Source organism: Anolis carolinensis, chromosome 3 (assembly GCF_035594765.1).
Source record: "Anolis carolinensis isolate JA03-04 chromosome 3, rAnoCar3.1.pri, whole genome shotgun sequence".
Taxonomy (NCBI): Eukaryota; Metazoa; Chordata; class Lepidosauria; order Squamata; family Dactyloidae; genus Anolis; species Anolis carolinensis.
Genome location: NC_085843.1, coordinates 97,748,671 through 97,767,325, shown reverse-complemented (window position 1 = coordinate 97,767,325; position 18,655 = coordinate 97,748,671). Strand labels below are relative to the sequence as shown.

The window sequence follows — 18,655 nt, the reverse complement described above, 5'->3', positions numbered from 1 at the left end:
GCACATAACATTGCAGAAGCTCCAAGAGGAGCTGTTTCCTGTGGTTACCAATGAAAGCCCAAATCCTACACATTCCAAAGGAATTGTGTATTTCATCCAAGACAACTCAGCACCTTACAGGATTCCACCCTTGAGCATAGCAAATGCAGAGTGAGGGGTGTCTTTCCAGTTCTAGAAGGAAACTGCTGATGTCTAAAGGGCAACCAAAAATTAAAATCAAAATATAACTCAAGTTCAAATGTGCACTAAATAGTGAGGATATAATTCTAATTACTGTAACTAGCTTTAGAAATAAAGATTAGTAATATAATTATATTTTCTAGTTAATTTCAATGCCTAAAATTACTACAAAACCATGGGGAGGAGGCTTTTAAGAGTCAATACAGTGATTATTTTTGCCATGACCCAGAACAGTGTGTTTGTGAATATTTGTTTCATTTGACTCCATGGGACTTAATTAATGGGATTTAAATAATAAATAAGTGCAACACTGATTTCAGCAGTGTGGATAGTATGGATTAAACCCATAATTCTGCATCACCGAACAGAAAACTAAGTGTGCAGCCACCACACTTAATTTTCAAAATTACAAATTATTTCACAGTAAGGTATTTCGCACTTGAACAGCTGATTGATGTGTAGAAATGTAGCAGGTGCCAGACTTCCCTTGGGAAGGACAGATGACAAAGTGACATAAGAAGCTTTGTTAGCAAGCAGACTATCAGTCTTCTAGTTTGGCATTTTCTATACTGAATAGCATTTAACAAGGATTTGGTCAGAGGTCCTTCCCAGTCATATCCAGAGATAAAACAAAGGTTGACCCTGGAACCTTGTGCATTCAAAACATTTTCTGGATTACAACTCCTGACACACTCTTTTCTCACTGACTTGATTATTATTTCTATACATTCCAGATAATTTTTTAAAACATGGTAGTACCAGAAAACAATATTGATGAAGAGAGAGAAAGACTAAAGTGCATTTTTAGGGCTTTCATGTGAAACTGGTCTTCCCATTCAGTGATGACAAAATTGCAAGAGTAGTAATGGAGTGAACTACAGTAGAGTCTCGCTTATCCAACATTCTGTATTATCCAACACAGTCTGCCTTTTAGTAGTCAATGTTTTTGTTGTCAATGTTTTCAATACATTGCGATGTTTTGGTGCTAAATTTGTAAATACAGTAATTACTACATAACGTTATCGTGTACTGAACAGCATTTTCAGTCAAATTGTTGTAAAACATGAAGTTTTGGTGCTCAGTTTGTAAAATCATAACATAAGCGAGACTCTACTGCAAGGGAACTCTGCTCCTACCCCATCCCCCCTTCTATTGCCTGGACTCTGCAAATCTCTTGGCAGACTTCGTCAGCATGACAGTCTTGAATCCAAGGACTTTTAGAGCCGTTTCTATTTCAGACACAGAAAAGATTCATAAATAATAAAAAAAATATATGAACAGTCTCCATAAAACAACAATTTCCTCATCAAAACAGAGAATCATAGAATCGTAGAGTTGGAAGAAACCTCACGAGCCATCCAGTCCAACCCCCTGCAAGAAGCAGGAAATTCTCATTCAAAGCACCCCCGACAGATGGCTATCCAGCCTCTGCTTAAAAGCCTCCAAAGAAGGAGCCTCCGCCACATTCCGGGGCAGAGAGTTCTAGTGCCAAACAGCTCTCACAGTTAGGAAGTTCTTCCTGATGTTCAGGTGGAATCTCCTTTCCTGTAGTTTTAAGCCATTGTTCCATGTCCTAGTCTTCAGGGCAGCAGAAAACAAGCTTGCTCCATCCTCCCTATGACTTCCCCTTACATATTTGTACATGGCTATCATGTCTCCTCTCAGCCTTCTCTTATGCAGGCTAAACATGCTCAGCTCTTTAAGCCGCTCCTCATAGGGCTTGTTCTCCAGATCCTTGATCATTTTAGTTGCCCTCCTCTGGACGCTTTCCAGCTTGTCAACATCTCCCTTCAATTGCGGTGCCCAAAATTGGACACAGTATTCCAGGTGTGGTCTGACCAAGGCAGAATAGAGGGGGGAGCATGACTTCCCTGGATCTAGACGCTATACCCCTATTTATGCAAGCCAAAATCCCATTGGCTTTTTTTGCCGCCGCATTGCATTGTAGGCTCATGTTTAACTTGTTGTCCACAAGGACTCCAAGGTCTTATTCACACGTACTGCTGTCGGGCCAGGCATCGTCCCCCATTCTGTATCTCTGCATTTCATTTTTTCTGCCTAAGTGAAGTATTATGCATTTGTCCCTGTTGAACTTCACTTTGTTAGTTTCGGCCCATCTCTCTAATTTGTCAAGATCGATTTGAATTCTACTCCTGTCTTCTGGAGTGTTAGCTATCCCTCCCAGTTTGGTGTCGTCTGCAAACTTAATGATTGTGCCTTCTAACCCTTTGTCTAAGTCGTTAATAAAGATGTTGAACAGAGCCGGGCCCAGGACAGAACCCTGTGGCACTCCACTCGTGACTTCTTTCCAAGAAGAAGATGACGCATTGGTGAGCACCCTTTGGGTTCATTTGCTTAACCAATCCACCTAACCATAATTTTGCCTAGCCCACATTTGACTAGCTTGTTTGCCAGAAGGTCATGGGGGACTTTGTCGAAGGCCTTACTGAAATCCAGATACGCTACATCCACAGCATTTTCTGCATCTACCCAGCTTGTAACTCTATCAAAAAAAGAGATCAGATTAGTCTGGCATGATTTGTTTTTGGTAAATCCGTGTTGACTATTAGCAATGACCGCATTTGTTTCTAAGTGTTTGCAGACCACTTCCTTAATGATCTTTTCCAAAATCTTGCCTGGTATCGACGTGAGGCTAACCGGATGGTAATTGTTTGGGTCGTTCTTTTTTCCCTTCTTGAAGATAGGGACCACATTTGCCCTCCTCCAATCTGCTGGGACTTCTCCCATTCTCCAAGAACTCTAAAAAATGATTGCTAGTGGTTCCGAAATAACTTCTGCTAGTTCCTTTAATACTCTTGGCTGTAGTTGATCCGGCCCTGGAGACTTGAATTCATTTAGAGCGGCCAGGTGTTCCTGGACAACTTGTTTCCCTATTTGGGGTTGGATTTCCCATAATCCTTCATCCACTCCATGTTGCTGAGGTTGAGGCTGGCTTTCTTTTTGTGAGAAGACTGAGGCAAAGAAGGCATTAAATAGTTCTGCCTTTTCCCTATCCCCTGTCAGAATTTCCCCATCTTCTCCTCGCACAGGCCCTATCGCCTCCTTGTTCTTTTTTTCCCTACCGACATAAGCAAAGAAGCCCTTTTTATTGTTTTTAATAATAAATGTCTCTGGAAAGCCTGAGCTCATTTTGCACTTTAGCCTTGTGAACCTTTTCCCTATAGGAGTTGGCTATTTGTTTGAATTCTTCTTTGGTGATTTCTCCCTTTTTCCACTTCTTGTACATGTCTCTTTTGAGTCTTAGGCCAGTTAGAAGTTCTTTGGACATCCATTTTGATTTCTTTACACTTGTCTTATTTTTATTCTTTGTTGGCACTGTTTGCATTTGCGCCTTGAGTATTTCACTTTTGAAAAACTCCCATCCATCCTTAACTCCCTTGTCTTTTAGTATTGCCATCCATGGAATGCCGCCCAGTATTTCCTTCATTTTTTGGAAGTCAGCTCTCCTAAAGTTCAGAGTGCGGGTTTGACTTGTCTTCTTTTCAGCCTTCCTTTGTATCGCAAATGGCAGGAGCACATGGTCGCTTGCCCCTAAGGATCCAACCACTTCAACTGCATTGATCTGTTCCTCAGCATTTGTTAGGATGAGATCAAGAGTAGCCGATCTCCTTGTTGCCTCTTCTACCTTCTGGACCATAAAATTGTCTGCAAGGCAAGTGAGGAATTTGTTGGACTTTGTACTCTTGGCCGAGTTTGTTTTCCAGCAGATATCAGGATAGTTGAAATCGCCCATGACTACTATATCTCTTCTTTGTGCCTGTTTGGTCAACTGCTGACAGAAGGCTTCATCAAGTTCTTCATCCTAGTTCGGAGGTCTTTAGTAAACACCCACAACAATATCTTTTTGAGTCCTGTTTCCTTTTATTCTTATCCAGATGCTTTCAAGCTGGTTTCCCAGATTGCCGTCTTGCATCTCCTCTGCAACATAAATGTTTTTGACATATAGGGCTACTCCCCCTCCTATCCCCTTTGTTCTGTTTCTGTGAAAGAGGTTATAGCCTTAAATGGCTACATTCCAGTGATAGGAGTCATCCCACCATGTTTCAGTGATGCCTATGACATCGTAAGTGTGGTGTTGTGCTAAAAGTTGGGAGTTCATCTACCGCCCCCTGGTGGGCACTGCAGCGATACAGGGGGGCAGTGATGGCACCTATTAGGAGATGGGAGCGGGGCCAGAGGAGGGGCGGGGTCTCTTCCCAAGTGCTGGAGACAGGGCTGAGCCCCTGAGGTGCCTGTTAGGACACAGGAGGTGGAGCTAGAGGAGTGGGCATGTCTTCTTCCCAAGAGCCTGAGACAGGGCTGAGAATCTATACCTCTCCTAAGGTGCTTGTTGGGACACAGAGGGCAGAGCTAGGGAAGGGGGCGGGGCCTCCTTCCAAGAGCCCGAGGCAGGGCTGAGCCTCTCCTGAGAGGCCTTTTAGGACTAAAGGGTGGAGCTAGGGGTGGAGGCGGGGCCTCTTCCCAAGAGAGCGAGACAGGTTTGAGCCTTTGTATACCTCCCCTGAGGCGCTTGTTAGAACTCCTCTAGCCCCGCCCCCTGTGTCCTGGCAGGTGCCCTGCCTCAGAGCTCATAACTCCACCCATCCCAGTCCTGGCCATCCATTTGTGGCCCCACCCACTTCCCCCTCCTAGCCCTGCATCTTGGACTAGTGGAGAGGCTCGGCCCCGCCCTCTAAGCCATGCCCCCCCTTTCCAGGGGGCACTGAGTAATATTTTTTCTGGAAAGGGGGCGGTAGGCCACATAAGTTTGGGAACCACTGATGTAAAGACATGTAAGCCCCTGGGACCTTCCCCTGAGCTGTTCCTTTGGATTATTGTGTTCTTGGTAATTGGTCCTTGCTGTGTTTGTGCAACTCTCCATTTAGCCTTATGGCAAGTCCCTGTGGTCGTGGGTAAAATACTGTTTGCAAGGCTATTGTCCCCCTCCCCCGGCTGACCTAGTTTAAAGTGTGCTAGTCTGTGCGCAAAAACATATTTAAAATTAATATTTACAGAGTCAGGGGAATTTTTAAGAAAATGAGGTGGCTCTTGGGGAAGAACATTCAACACAGGCGGGAAATAAAGCATACAAGGTTTTTTCTCCAGTCACCTCCTGCCTCATTTCAGAAAGTGGAGAAAATTCAGAAAAGCATAGATCTCACATCTTGAACATTCTTCTCCAACCTTCAGAACAAGAGACAGAGATATCAGCATTTTTATGAGTCAGCCTTTACTATCCACTGGAATTTAGTTCTAGCACCCCTCATGGATACCAAAATCCATAGATGCTCAAGTTCCACTTTATTTAAATGCGTAGCAAACTGGTGCCCCTTGTATGGCTTTTGGGATTTTTTTTAAAAAAGAATCTAGTCTGGATAATTAAATACATGCATCATCAATCCATGGATATATACTGTGCATGTATATACTTAGACCTAGTATTTTTTATTTAAATGGCACACTCTGTATAATTGTGGCTGCATAATGACATCCCTAAAGACAATTTAAACTCATTGTTGAGGTATCAACAGGACCTGTCCCTTACAGTTTATCCCTAGATCTCAGATTTTGGGATAATGGACAGGTTTTGGAATAATTCTACAGATGTATGCTTGAGAAGGGTTTTCTAGAACATGTATTATATAGGCTTTTAAAAGGCAGGAACACTAGTGCCCATTATTCTCGGTAGTTGCAGGTGCGATGTTATAGAAGCCTAGTAAGGAAATGTATCAAGGCTTTACATTTTTAAAAATAGAACATTTTATTTTAAAATGTATTTTATTGATTTATTAACTAAAATAGTATGGAGTGTTGTGTGCGTTCCGGGCTGTATGGCCGTGTTCTAGCAGCATTTTCTCCTGGCATTTTGCCTTTATCTGTGGCTGGCATCAGAGGATCCTCTGAAGATGCAAGCCACAGATCAAGGCAAAACGTCAGAAGAAAATGCTGCTAGAACACAGCCATACGGCCCAGAAACCTGGCAACACTCCAGTGATTCTGGCCATGAAAGCCTTCAACAATACATAAAAATAGTATATCTTTGTTTCTAAGCCTGTCAACTTGAAATAAGTTTGGAGAATCCCAAAGTGAGAAAACACATAGGTCTAAAGTGTCACGACCCAGGCTGCAGAGCACCAATAACCATACACAGAGGCCAGAATCTATCTAATATCTTTATTAAGGAAATATATAAAGTTAATAAAAGCAAGTGTATGAAATAGTTCAGAAGTAGACCTTTCAGGAAAGGTCAAAATTAGTCCAAAGAAACAATGTCCAATATAAAATATTAAGGTCCAAAGTTGTAATCCAATAACCGAAACACTCACTTTGCCAGGCAAAGTGAGGGGAGATGACAAGGTCCTTTAGTCCATGAACTTGAGCAAGGCTAGGAAATAACTTGAAACAAGGCTTGATACAAGGCAACAAGGAACGAGGAGCGAGAACAAGATCCGTGGAATTACTTGGCAAAATCCGGAAGACAAGGCAAGGCTGAGTCCTGGAAAACAAGGCAAGGTCCGTGGAGGTAAACAAGGCTGGAAACGGGAACGAAGGCTTGGAAACGGAGCGAAGGCTTGGAATCAGGAACAAGGCTTGAAACAGGAACGAGGCTTGGAAACGGAGCGCGCTGTCCACACACAACTCACTCCAGTAGCTGACGAATTGACTCCGCAAAATCCCTCTGTGGGTAAAACACCTAAATAGGGTCTAGTTTTCCCACCAAAGAGCAGTTCTCTGGGGAACCAGAAACGAAAGCTAATCTCTGAGTCCAGATGCATGACTCCTTAAGGTTTCCCATGGAAAGCAGGCTTAATCAGCTGAATTCTTAGCAGCTATCCTAGCACTCCTACGAGAGGCCGCTTGAACTCCTCTCTGTTGTTTACAAAACTCGTGGCGAGAAAACACAGGAGATTTAGACTCAGGGCTTGTTTGACAGATTTCTGGAAGACAAATCTCTTGCAGGTGCAAGGTTCCCAAATCTGGCTGGGAAGGTTCCAATTCTGACTGAGACGGTGAAAAACCCAAGTTCTCCTCTTCATCTGGGACTACAGTGCCATGAACGGGACTACATGGCCCATGACTCATCACACTATCCCCCTCCTCAAGCCCCCTCTCAAACCGGGACTCTCTCCCCGAGGCGCGAGGCCGCGGCTTGGCGGGATAGGTCTGATGGAAGCGGCGGGTTAGATCAGGAGCATGGACTGTGGAAGCGTCTTCCCAAGAGCGTTCCTCGGGGCCAAAACCCACCCAGTCAATGAGATATTGTAGGCGGCGGCGGTGAAAGCGAGAATCCAAAATGTCCTCAACCTCGAACTCCTCCTCCCCATTCATCAAAACAGGAGGGGGGGCCGGTCGGTCTGTATCAGGGCGCACACCATCCGCCGGAAGGAGCAGGGAGCGGTGGAACACTGGATGAATGCGCATTGAACGCGGAAGTTGGAGTTTGAAAGTCACGGGGTTAAGTTGCGCCACCACTGGATAGGGGCCAATGAAACGGGCATCTAACTTCCGGCAAGGGCGATGGGAGGGCAAAAAGCGAGTGGACAGAAGAACCCGGTCTCCTACCTTGATTTCGGGGCCCGGCTGGCGATGTTTGTCCGCGTGACGTTTATAGTCCTCCTTGGCTTGGTTTAATTGCTGGAGCAAGAGTTGTTGCACCGCTGTGAGTTCCTGCAGCCAGTCCTCTGCTGCGGGAACTTCCGAGGTTTCAATGACAGGGGGAAAGAAACGTGGATGGAAGCCATAGTTTGCAAAGAACGGCGTTTCTTTAGTAGAAGCCTGGACCCCATTGTTGTAGGCAAACTCTGACAGCGATAACAGGGAAGCCCAATTGTCTTGCTGGTAGTTCACATAACAGCGAAGGTATTGTTCCAAAGTGGCATTGGTGCGCTCAGTTTGCCCATCTGTTTGGGGATGATGAGCCGAAGATAAACGAGAGTCTATGCCCAATAGTTTTTGTAGTGCTTTCCAGAAACGAGAGGTGAATTGGGACCCACGGTCTGTGACCAAACTCTTGGGCAATCCATGCAATCTGAAAACATGTTGGAGGAATAGATCTGCAGTTTCTTTGGCCGTGGGAAGGCCATCACAGGGAATGAAATGGGCTAACTTGGTGAAAAGGTCCACCACCACTAGGATCGTGGTGAATCCACAGGAAGGTGGTAGATCAGTGATAAAATCCGCAGAGATTATTTCCCATGGGCGGGATGGGGTAGGGAGGGGATGCAGAAGCCCTGAGGGCTTTTCTCTTCTTGTCTTGGAGCGCTGGCATACTGGGCAGGTGTTGACATATTTTTCCACATCCTTGCGGATCTTGGGCCACCAGAAATCTCTTAGGATCAAATGCATGGTTTTAAATAGCCCGAAATGCCCTGCTGGCTTGCAGTCATGACACAGACGAAGTGTTTTTTCCCTGCCCGGTCCTGGGGGGATGTAAACACGATTTCTATAGCAAAGTAGCCCATCCTTAAGCGAAAAGGGAAAACGTAGTCCTTGGCGAAGTTGATCCTGTGCCCAGGCGTCCGCTTGCTGGCTAGCCCTGATTTCCTGAGCACAAAGGGGTCCTGGAGTAGGGGAAGTTGATTCAATGGGAGTGGATTTGGTGTTTCCCACTGTGAGCGTGGCAAATTTCTCGGGTTGTAGCAGCTGGGACTCAAAGGTCTCCTTGCGCCCTGCAGCGTATTCCGGTTTCCGTGACAGAGCATCTGCTTGCTTGGTCTGGGCTGGGGTTACATAATGAATTTGAAAGTTAAAACGTTCAAAGAATAAAGCCCAGCGTTGTTGCCTTTGATTTAGCTTGCGGGCAGTTCTTAGATGCTCTAGATTTCGATGATCAGTATGGACTTCAATGGGAAATTTGGCCCCTTCTAGCCAATGTCTCCAAGTTTCAAAGGCTGCCTTTATGGCCAATAGTTCCTTTTCCCAAATGGTGTAATTTCTCTCTGGCGCGGTCAATTGACGGGAATAAAAGGCACAAGGATGAAGATGGTCTCCCACTGGTTGTAGGAGTACAGCCCCAATTGCCACATCGGAGGCATCCGCCTGCACAACAAAAGGGGTTTCAGGATCTGGATGCTGAAGGATTGGCTGGGACGTGAATAATTTCTTTAGTTGCTGGAACCCTTTCTCTGCTTGATCTGTCCAGCGGAAAGGCTGTTTCCCACGGATGCAGCTGGTGATTGGGTCAGACCAGCGGGCAAAGTCTGGAATGAACTTGCGGTAGTAGTTCGCGAACCCCAAGAATCGTTGCACCTCTTTCTTGTTGGTTGGCGCCCGCCATTCCAATACTGCCGAAACCTTAGCCGGGTCCATGGAGAGCCCTAGTGGTGAGACGCGGTACCCCAGGAAATCTACCTCTTGTAGATCAAAAGCGCATTTTTCCAGCTTGGCATAAAGTCCATGATCCCGCAATCGTTGTAACACCATTCTGACGTGGTTCTCATGCTCTGATTGTGATCTAGAAAACACCAAAAAATCGTCCAGGTAGATGATCAAGAACCGATCTAGATAATCCTGAAAGATGTCATTGACAAAATGCTGGAACGTTGCGGGAGCTCCACATAATCCATAATTCATAACTCGGGACTCGAATAATCCGAATTTAGTCTGGAAGGCGGTCTTCCACTCGTCCCCTTCTCTGATGCGAACTAGATTACAAGCCCCCCGAAGATCCAGCTTGGTGTAGACCTTGGCTCCCCGAAGTCGGTCTAGTAGGTCCGAGATCAAGGGCAGGGGATAGCTGTTCCGCTTAGTGATATTGTTCAATGCTCTATAGTCCACCACCAAGCGTAAGTCCCCTGATTTCTTTTTCACAAACATCACTGGGGAAGCGGCTGGGGATTGAGAGGGTCTGATGAATCCCTTGCGAAGGTTTGACTCTATGAACTCCCTGAGAGCTTCTTGCTCCGGTTCAGTCAGGGAGTAGAGATGTCCTCGCGGGATCGGGGCCCCCTCCACCAAGTCAATGGCACAGTCATAAGGTCTATGTGGGGGTAATCTCTCGGCTTCTTTTTCATTGAATACATCCCAATATTCTGAGTACTTCTTGGGCAAGGTGATAATGGGTTCAGTGTCTGTGGCATGGCAGACCTTGGCTACAAGGCAATGGTTTTGGCAATATTTTGAAGCAAACTGCAGTTCTCTGTTGGACCAGGAGATGCTTGGGTCGTGAAGTGTCAGCCATGGAATTCCCAAAATTACAGGGAAATGGGGAACCTCGGTAACAAAGAAGGAAATCTCTTCCATATGTTCCCTTATCCACATTCTGGTGGGTTCCGACCACTGGCTTACGGGACCCGTCTTGAGGGGGCGGCCATCGATGGCTTGCACCACACGGGCATTCTTGAAGTCATGGTATTGTAATCCCAGAGAGTCGGCATACTCTCTATCAATGAAATTGTTTGTAGCTCCTGAGTCTATCATGGCATGGACCATGACTGGCCCCTTTTTTGCTGACCACAAGATGACCACTAGAAGAAATAGGACCCCAGTTGGCGGCTCTTGAGTGGGATTTTTGACCGGGTTGGCGAGCCTCTCTACGCCCGGTCGCTGGCTTCCCCCGCCGGCTGTGCGCCAGCCGCCTCAGACGTCTTCGTCTCCGTGGAGGACGCCGCCGCCAGACGGGCGGGGGGCTTCCCTTTGGCTGGGCACTCTCTGGCGAAGTGGCCCCCGTTTCCGCAGTACCAACAGAGATTTAGGCGTTGGCGGCATCTAACCTGGGACGCACATTGCCCAACTGCATCGGCACCTCCTCGCTCCCCCTGGGGTATGGGGCTGGTGGCGGGGGTCTCCATACTGGACGCGGCTGGACGCTGGTGGGAGCGGGAGGTTTCACCCCAGCTCTACCGCTCTGGCCTCGGACCCATTGTTTTCTGTTGGCAAGCATGACTTCAGCTCGTAAACATTGATCAATGAGTGCTTCAAGAGAGTGGGGGGGATCCACTTTGGAAATTTCTTCCAACATCTCGATGTTGAGACCCTCCCGAAATTGTCCTCTGAGGGCTATATCATTCCATCCGGTGCTGTGGGCCAGCACTCGGAACTCGGCTATGTACTGGGACAAGGGTCTGTCCCCCTGAGAGAGGCGCCGGAGTTTATGGCCGGCTGCCTCCAAATTGTCTTCGATCCCCCAAGTCGCCTTAATGTGATCCAAGAAGTGTTGCGCTGATCTTAGGTGTGGGGAAACTTGGTCGAACAGTGCCGTCGCCCAGTTGGCCGCTGGCCCGTCTAAAAGGCTGTAGATCCACGCCACTTTGATGTCTTCTTGGGGAAACTCGGCATTGCGGGCCTCTAGATAAGCTTGGCATTGGCGACGGAAAACATGAACCTTAGAAGCTTCTCCAGAAAACTTGGTTGGCAATGCCAGGGCCGGGAGTCGGATTCCGCGTTCCTTCAATCCCTTTATTTCTCCCTCCTGCGCATTGAGCTTATCACGGATGCGGTCCACTTCCTCCTTGTCGATGGTGTAGCTGAGCGGCTGGCCTCCCGGTCCGGCTCCGGTAGACATTCTGGCCTAGGTTAATTGGTGCTTAGGGTGGCGGAGTCAAACTGTCACGACCCAGGCTGCAGAGCACCAATAACCATACACAGAGGCCAGAATCTATCTAATATCTTTATTAAGGAAATATATAAAGTTAATAAAAGCAAGTGTATGAAATAGTTCAGAAGTAGACCTTTCAGGAAAGGTCAAAATTAGTCCAAAGAAACAATGTCCAATATAAAATATTAAGGTCCAAAGTTGTAATCCAATAACCGAAACACTCACTTTGCCAGGCAAAGTGAGGGGAGATGACAAGGTCCTTTAGTCCATGAACTTGAGCAAGGCTAGGAAATAACTTGAAACAAGGCTTGATACAAGGCAACAAGGAACGAGGAGCGAGAACAAGATCCGTGGAATTACTTGGCAAAATCCGGAAGACAAGGCAAGGCTGAGTCCTGGAAAACAAGGCAAGGTCCGTGGAGGTAAACAAGGCTGGAAACGGGAACGAAGGCTTGGAAACGGAGCGAAGGCTTGGAATCAGGAACAAGGCTTGAAACAGGAACGAGGCTTGGAAACGGAGCGCGCTGTCCACACACAACTCACTCCAGTAGCTGACGAATTGACTCCGCAAAATCCCTCTGTGGGTAAAACACCTAAATAGGGTCTAGTTTTCCCACCAAAGAGCAGTTCTCTGGGGAACCAGAAACGAAAGCTAATCTCTGAGTCCAGATGCATGACTCCTTAAGGTTTCCCATGGAAAGCAGGCTTAATCAGCTGAATTCTTAGCAGCTATCCTAGCACTCCTACGAGAGGCCGCTTGAACTCCTCTCTGTTGTTTACAAAACTCGTGGCGAGAAAACACAGGAGATTTAGACTCAGGGCTTGTTTGACAGATTTCTGGAAGACAAATCTCTTGCAGGTGCAAGGTTCCCAAATCTGGCTGGGAAGGTTCCAATTCTGACTGAGACGGTGAAAAACCCAAGTTCTCCTCTTCATCTGGGACTACAGTGCCATGAACGGGACTACATGGCCCATGACTCATCACAAAAGAACAGGAATATTCTTGGCCTTAAAATTTAACCCAGGGAAGCATCAGTCTTGACCTCTGGAAAATTACGAAGGAAGAGCGATTAATATTTTATGTACAGTTTCTAGGATGGTCAGTCTATACAGCCTCTTTGCATATGAAGCCTCTATTGCCCTGCCCCTTTAAGAATCCCCTCAAGTGCGGAGTCTCAGGCAAGTCACTTCTGGTTCTGGGAAGAGTCAGCCTTTTCGTGACTGGGAGGTAAAGTGAGAGGAAGACTGAAAAGTCTACAAAATAGCACATCCAGTTGGAGCTGCATTCACGTCTAGTCGGAGTTATATTTTGGAACCATCTTAGAGAAGTTGAACACCATACAAGAAAGAGACAATAAGAAGAAATAAAGATTTAAGAGCCTCACTTCAGCCAGATCTGTGTCTATCTCTCAAATACTTTACCTCTCCTCATAAAGACTTTGTAGTGAGACTCAAGAGGATAGAAAGTCTAAAATTCTTGTCAGTTAATAAACTCTTGTTTGATTCAACTATATAGTCTCTGATCTGTTCCCTGCACAGCCAGTTCACCTTCCAAGTAGTTAAAATAGCGTGGGGGCAGAACATTGACAATCTACTGATTAAGATTGCATATGTTGGAAAACTTTATAGTTATTATGGGAGCGCACATGTTCTCAGAACTGTTGGACAAATAAAAAAAGGCCCCACTTTCCGCCATGCTCTCCATGAAAGTTTCAGCTTCCTTAGTGTGCAGAACAGTAAACAGTTTTCATAGATACAATGTTCTGACTATATGGAGAATATACTATATTTCAAACAAACCTGATTTGCTAATTAAAGACCAAAGAATAAAAAACCCCTCAACAATTCTAACTTTTCAATTAAAATCTACTATATGCACAGTTACATAATTCACATGCCACTTTGGACCTAATGATAAATCATGGTGTAGCACAGTGTTCTCCAGCTCAGATCTGTCATCACCATGTGCCTGAATTGTAAATGTCTCAAGAAGTTTCAAATAGTCTAGTGCTATGAAAACAAACCTGACTTCTCCAGGCTTGTGTTCTCTTTCTCTTCTCGTCCTTAGAAAGCAGAACTGATTCTAGTTTAGACTAACTGCAGTTTAGTATATTACCAGAAGTTTAAACTCTGGTTAGTGAAATAAGCCAACTTGATAAAACTGTGATCAAAAGCTGACCTGTTTGTGCTGACTTCAGCAAAGCTAATCACTGTTTATCTCAATGAAGAAGGCACTGCAAACTGCATTTTGTCAAAACTGTAGCAGAACCAAAGACTTCTGTGCCTCCTCCTCAAAATACAGCAGAAGAGATGGAAATAGTATGTTTGTTACTGCATGGGTTCATCTTCATAACATTGAACCACAATTTAGAATGGAAGAGAACACAATTGCATTAGCCACAGGTTTAGCATTTCAGATAAACAGTCCAGAGTGCTCAAATCCTGGGAAGAACAGCATAGGAAAAGTTCAAAGATTTCCTCATGCCTACTCTCTCGATTTCTATGTTGCTCTTCGTTTTATCATAGAATTGTTGAGATTAAGAAACACACAAAAGTTACAATGAAAGGATTTTTTTTCAGGCAGAAGTATCTTGCAAACAGTAAGAGGTTAAACAAGCAAGAGCTCCATGTACTTTTGTGACAAAAAAGTCTTTACTGCGCTTAGATGGAATAAGTACTGGAAGGAGGCCCATTTGCATTAACCACAGATACAAGAGGGTGAAGTTCTTCACCCTACAGCTCACTCTCTGGCAGAATAGCTTTTAGGCAGCAAATCCCTCACAAAAACATAACCAGACAAAGAAAAGGAAAAAGAGAAAAGTCTAATCATTTGAGCTCTTTCTTTTGATATCTGACAAAGAAGTAGGTATGTGAAATGGCAAGTATGGTGTCTAGTGCTGCAGCATTTTTCCCATATTAGTCATCCTTTGAAATACATACAACATTCTGAATTTTAATATTCAGGAGCACTGATGGGGATAGAGTAGAATACATTTGATTTATTGTTTGCAAACCACACAGCTGCTTCTACCAGGAATGAATACCAGGAATCATTTGCCACATATAGATCGTAATGATGACAAATATACCTACTGCCATTACTCTCCACTTGCCACATGCCAAGGAGAACCTTCAAAAGTATCCACAGAATAAACAGATCACAAAGCAATGAAAATACACACATATATATAACTAAGCAAGCCCTAATTACTGCCACTTTCAATATCTGCTCCTAAAAATTGAATCCTTATACCCATGACTGGTTACAGAAATGTAGCTAAGTGATATCTCCAGGCCCAACTCTCCCACTTTAAGAGCTTCCAGTAAGACTACATAGGACACATATAAACTGCCCATCTGAAGTAGTTTGAAATCAGTTTGAAAGTGTGGAGGCTATATAGTAGGCTGTCGGGAAGTGTGGGAGTTAAAGTCCAAAACACCTGGAGAGCCGAAGTTTGCCTATACCTGCTATATAATGTATGCTGTGAAAACACACTGCAGAGTACTTTAAGAGCTTTAAACTAAGACAAGCAAAATCAGGGAATAGTTTGAAACAGCGCCTTTGATGTGCATCAGTGCACTCCAATACAATGAAACCACCATCTGGGCCGCGAACCAGTTTGAGGATTTCCAATCTAATCATCCTTACACCAAACCCGCTTTTTTCTAGGCTGGTTTAAAACTGACCTAAGTGGTCAGTGTAGATATGTCCATAGTCTAGCTAAATAAAGATCAGTTACAGATTTGTACCTCTGGATATGCATTCATAACTGTAATACTGTACACACCAACCAAACATTGCATCTAATATTTTGAGATCCGCATATGGTACACAATACACATTCATTTGCTCACTCTTCAGACTCCTGTTAACTTATTTCTTTTTGAAATCAAGCATGGTAGATACAACCTAGATCGTGATTTCAGTATGGGAGATAAGGGAAGCCAACCCCTCTACACCTACTGTGGGTTCCAGATCAATGACACAGGAAATCCTGGAATTAGAGGGAGATTATGCAAACCACAGAGCATTGATGCACATTAAGGGATTTCTTACATGCACTTTTGTGGGAGTTTGTTGTTTGGCCACTGCAGTTTGAAGCTAACTTTGAACTGCATTAAATGGCCGGTGTAAATGGGACCTGCAATTTGATTCTCAACCTATATGACTTTGTCATAGGCACTGATGTGTTCATGGCATTTGTTTCTCTATGGTGTGAAGGTACTTTTATTCCCATCAGCAACATGGAAAAATTTTCAACTGGATAAAAATATTCTAGAAGCACTTGGAAAGTTTTATTTTGAGGTGTAATTCCAGGCACCCTTCCTAGACATAAATAAGGCGGTTGCAATGTGTGATCCATCTCACTAATCTCCTGTAGCAGATTTTCAAAGAATGCAAGGGTTTCCAACTTCTGTTTCCATGGGTGGAGGATTTTAGACTGTGCTGGTGACACACCCATTTACACAGCTGAATGGGATGTCATAGGAAGCAATACAATGCATGCCAACTCTCTTAACTTAGAAGTACCAGTTTTAACATGCTCTTCTGGTTGTACAGAGTTTCTGACATGCCCTCATATAATGCATGTTATACATGTTCATAGAAGCTTAAAAATAATTCTTTGAGAAAATAATAATAATGATAATATCACCAAAATAAGTTCAAATTCCCTACTGCCCTAGGCATGCTAAACTTTTCCAATTGCATTACCTTTCCAATCGGATTCTGTAGTCATAAGCATGTCTGGGAGGATATCGTAAGTATGTCTTCCGGCAGCAAGCTAAAACCTTTTTATTCATCCATTCTTTTAAAGAAGGTGGTTTTTAAGATCAAGTCAAGAAGCTATGAATAGGTCTTTAATCAGTTTTAATAATAATAATAATAACTGACAAAGTTCTGGAACACAACACACCAGACATCACAGTTGTGGAAAAGAAAAAGGTTTGGATCATTGATGTTGCCATCCCAGGTGACAGTCGCATTGACGAAAAACAACAGGAAAAACTCAGCCGCTATCAGGACCTTAAGAGTGAACTTCAAAAACTATGGCAGAAACCAGTGCAGGTGGTCCCGGTGGTGATCGGCGCATTGGGTGCCGTGCCAAAAGATCTCAGCCAGCATTTGGAAACAATAGACATTGATAAAATCACGATCTGCCAACTGCAAAAGGCCACCCTACTGGGATCTGCACGCATCATCCGAAAATACATCACACAGTCCTAGACACTTGGGAAGTGTTCGACTTGTGATTTTGTGATACGAAATCCAGCATATCTATCTTGTTTGCTGTGTCATAATAAAATAATAAGAATAATAATATAATGTCTGGGAGCATGGAATTCTGAGGAATGTTACAGTATTCTGATAATCTCATTATTTGTTTCCTTTCTGAAGGAATTATCTTAGCTCTCATGTCTGCAAAGATGTATTAGAAAACAAATCACATATGTTCCACAATGGTCGACAAATTAGTCCAGAGACTGGGCAGCTTCCACACCTGCCATTAATATATCTCATTTCTTATTTATTTCTTGTCCATCTCCCTAAACACCGAACATTACTACAGTCAGTCCTCTACTATTGCTGGGGTCAGGGGCACAGGACCCCTAGAAAAGTGGGAAAACCGCAAATAAAAATACTATTTTTTTAGCCTGAGAGAATACTTCTCTAGGAATCTCTAGGTTCTCCAGTGCAATTCTGTGGTGGAAGTTGATCATAGAGTCATAATGGAGGATTTAGAGATACCTAAAGAGAGCCTATTAATCAAATCTGTGAATAAATAAATCCACAAAAGTGAAATGTGCAAATAGGTGGGAATGATTGTATTTACAATTTCTTATAACTCTTCTCTTGACACCTGATTGATCTTAGCTGAAAATTTTTTAAATTACCCATTGATACTACAAATGCAAACACAATTCAGAAATGCAGAAATATCACAGATTTGATAGGATGACTGTAAATCCAATTGGCTTGTGTACACTTTACATGAAAGTGACAAAGAGTTGTGAGAGAAGCCTTCCAGAAAACAACAAAACATTTAATGGGTGGTTTAGAGGGATTTGTTTTCTATCAGTACCAATCCAAAAGGGCCCCATGATCATAAAAAAGGGTGTAATATTACTTACCACAAGGCAAAGATCTGCTGTATTCTTCTGTGTTATTAAAAACCCAGATACCTCTCCTCCAGCGTATAATGGTGCCATCTTGGCAATGTTGTGTATTATTTATACTTTCATTTGCCCACATTCTGAACATGTACAGTTCACCAACCATCCCATCTGTAGGAGATGATGACTTGCTAGGGATTTGTGAACAGCCAAGTAAAAGTTGCCCATGTGCAAGGAGTTGCCTAGTTTTAGACACTTTTTCAGATTTCTTTTGTTCATCATTTACATATATGCTCACTTCTTGCTCTTCGCTTTTCCATCTTATGCACACTTGATGCCATTCATTGTCATCCAGTTTTTCTGTCCAGGTTATTTCTTTACCAAATATCCATACTGTCAATTTGTCACGCATCCCTTCAAGTCCAAGTTCATAGTGGTTTGATGCTGATGCATTGTCATCAGGTATCTTATTGTAGACAAAGGCTGTCCAAGGATGTTTGGGATTATAAAGTTTAAGATAAACACAGACTGTGAAGTTAGTAAGTGCTGGCACATATATTCCAGGCGACAAAGTCCAGGGATCTTCACATGAATTATTAAACACAGCTCTGTAGTTCCCTAAGAAATCACCATCAGCTGTAAAGAAAGTACAAACATTCTCAAAACTACAAGATTTGCACAGCAATATGATTCTATATATTTATCTCTGGATGCATCTACACCGTAGGGTAATGCAGTTTGGCACCACTTTAACTGCCATGGTTCCAGGCTATGTAATCCTAACAGCTTTACAAAGTCTTTACCAAAGAGTGCTAGTGCCTCACC

The 18,655-nt window shown here is 44.0% G+C and overlaps 1 protein-coding gene across 6 annotated transcripts in view; it reads right to left on the bottom strand.

The window, feature by feature from the left end:
* adgrg2 (adhesion G protein-coupled receptor G2) overlaps positions 1-18,655 on the bottom strand; it is an 84,018-nt gene that overhangs the window by 45,758 nt on the left and 19,605 nt on the right. For all 6 annotated transcript variants that reach the window (XM_062975212.1, XM_008107294.3, XM_062975215.1 and 3 more), the window contains exon 3: positions 17,849-18,466. In XM_062975212.1, the coding sequence (XP_062831282.1) occupies positions 17,849-18,466 (618 nt within the window). The remainder of the gene's footprint in view (positions 1-17,848; positions 18,467-18,655) is intronic.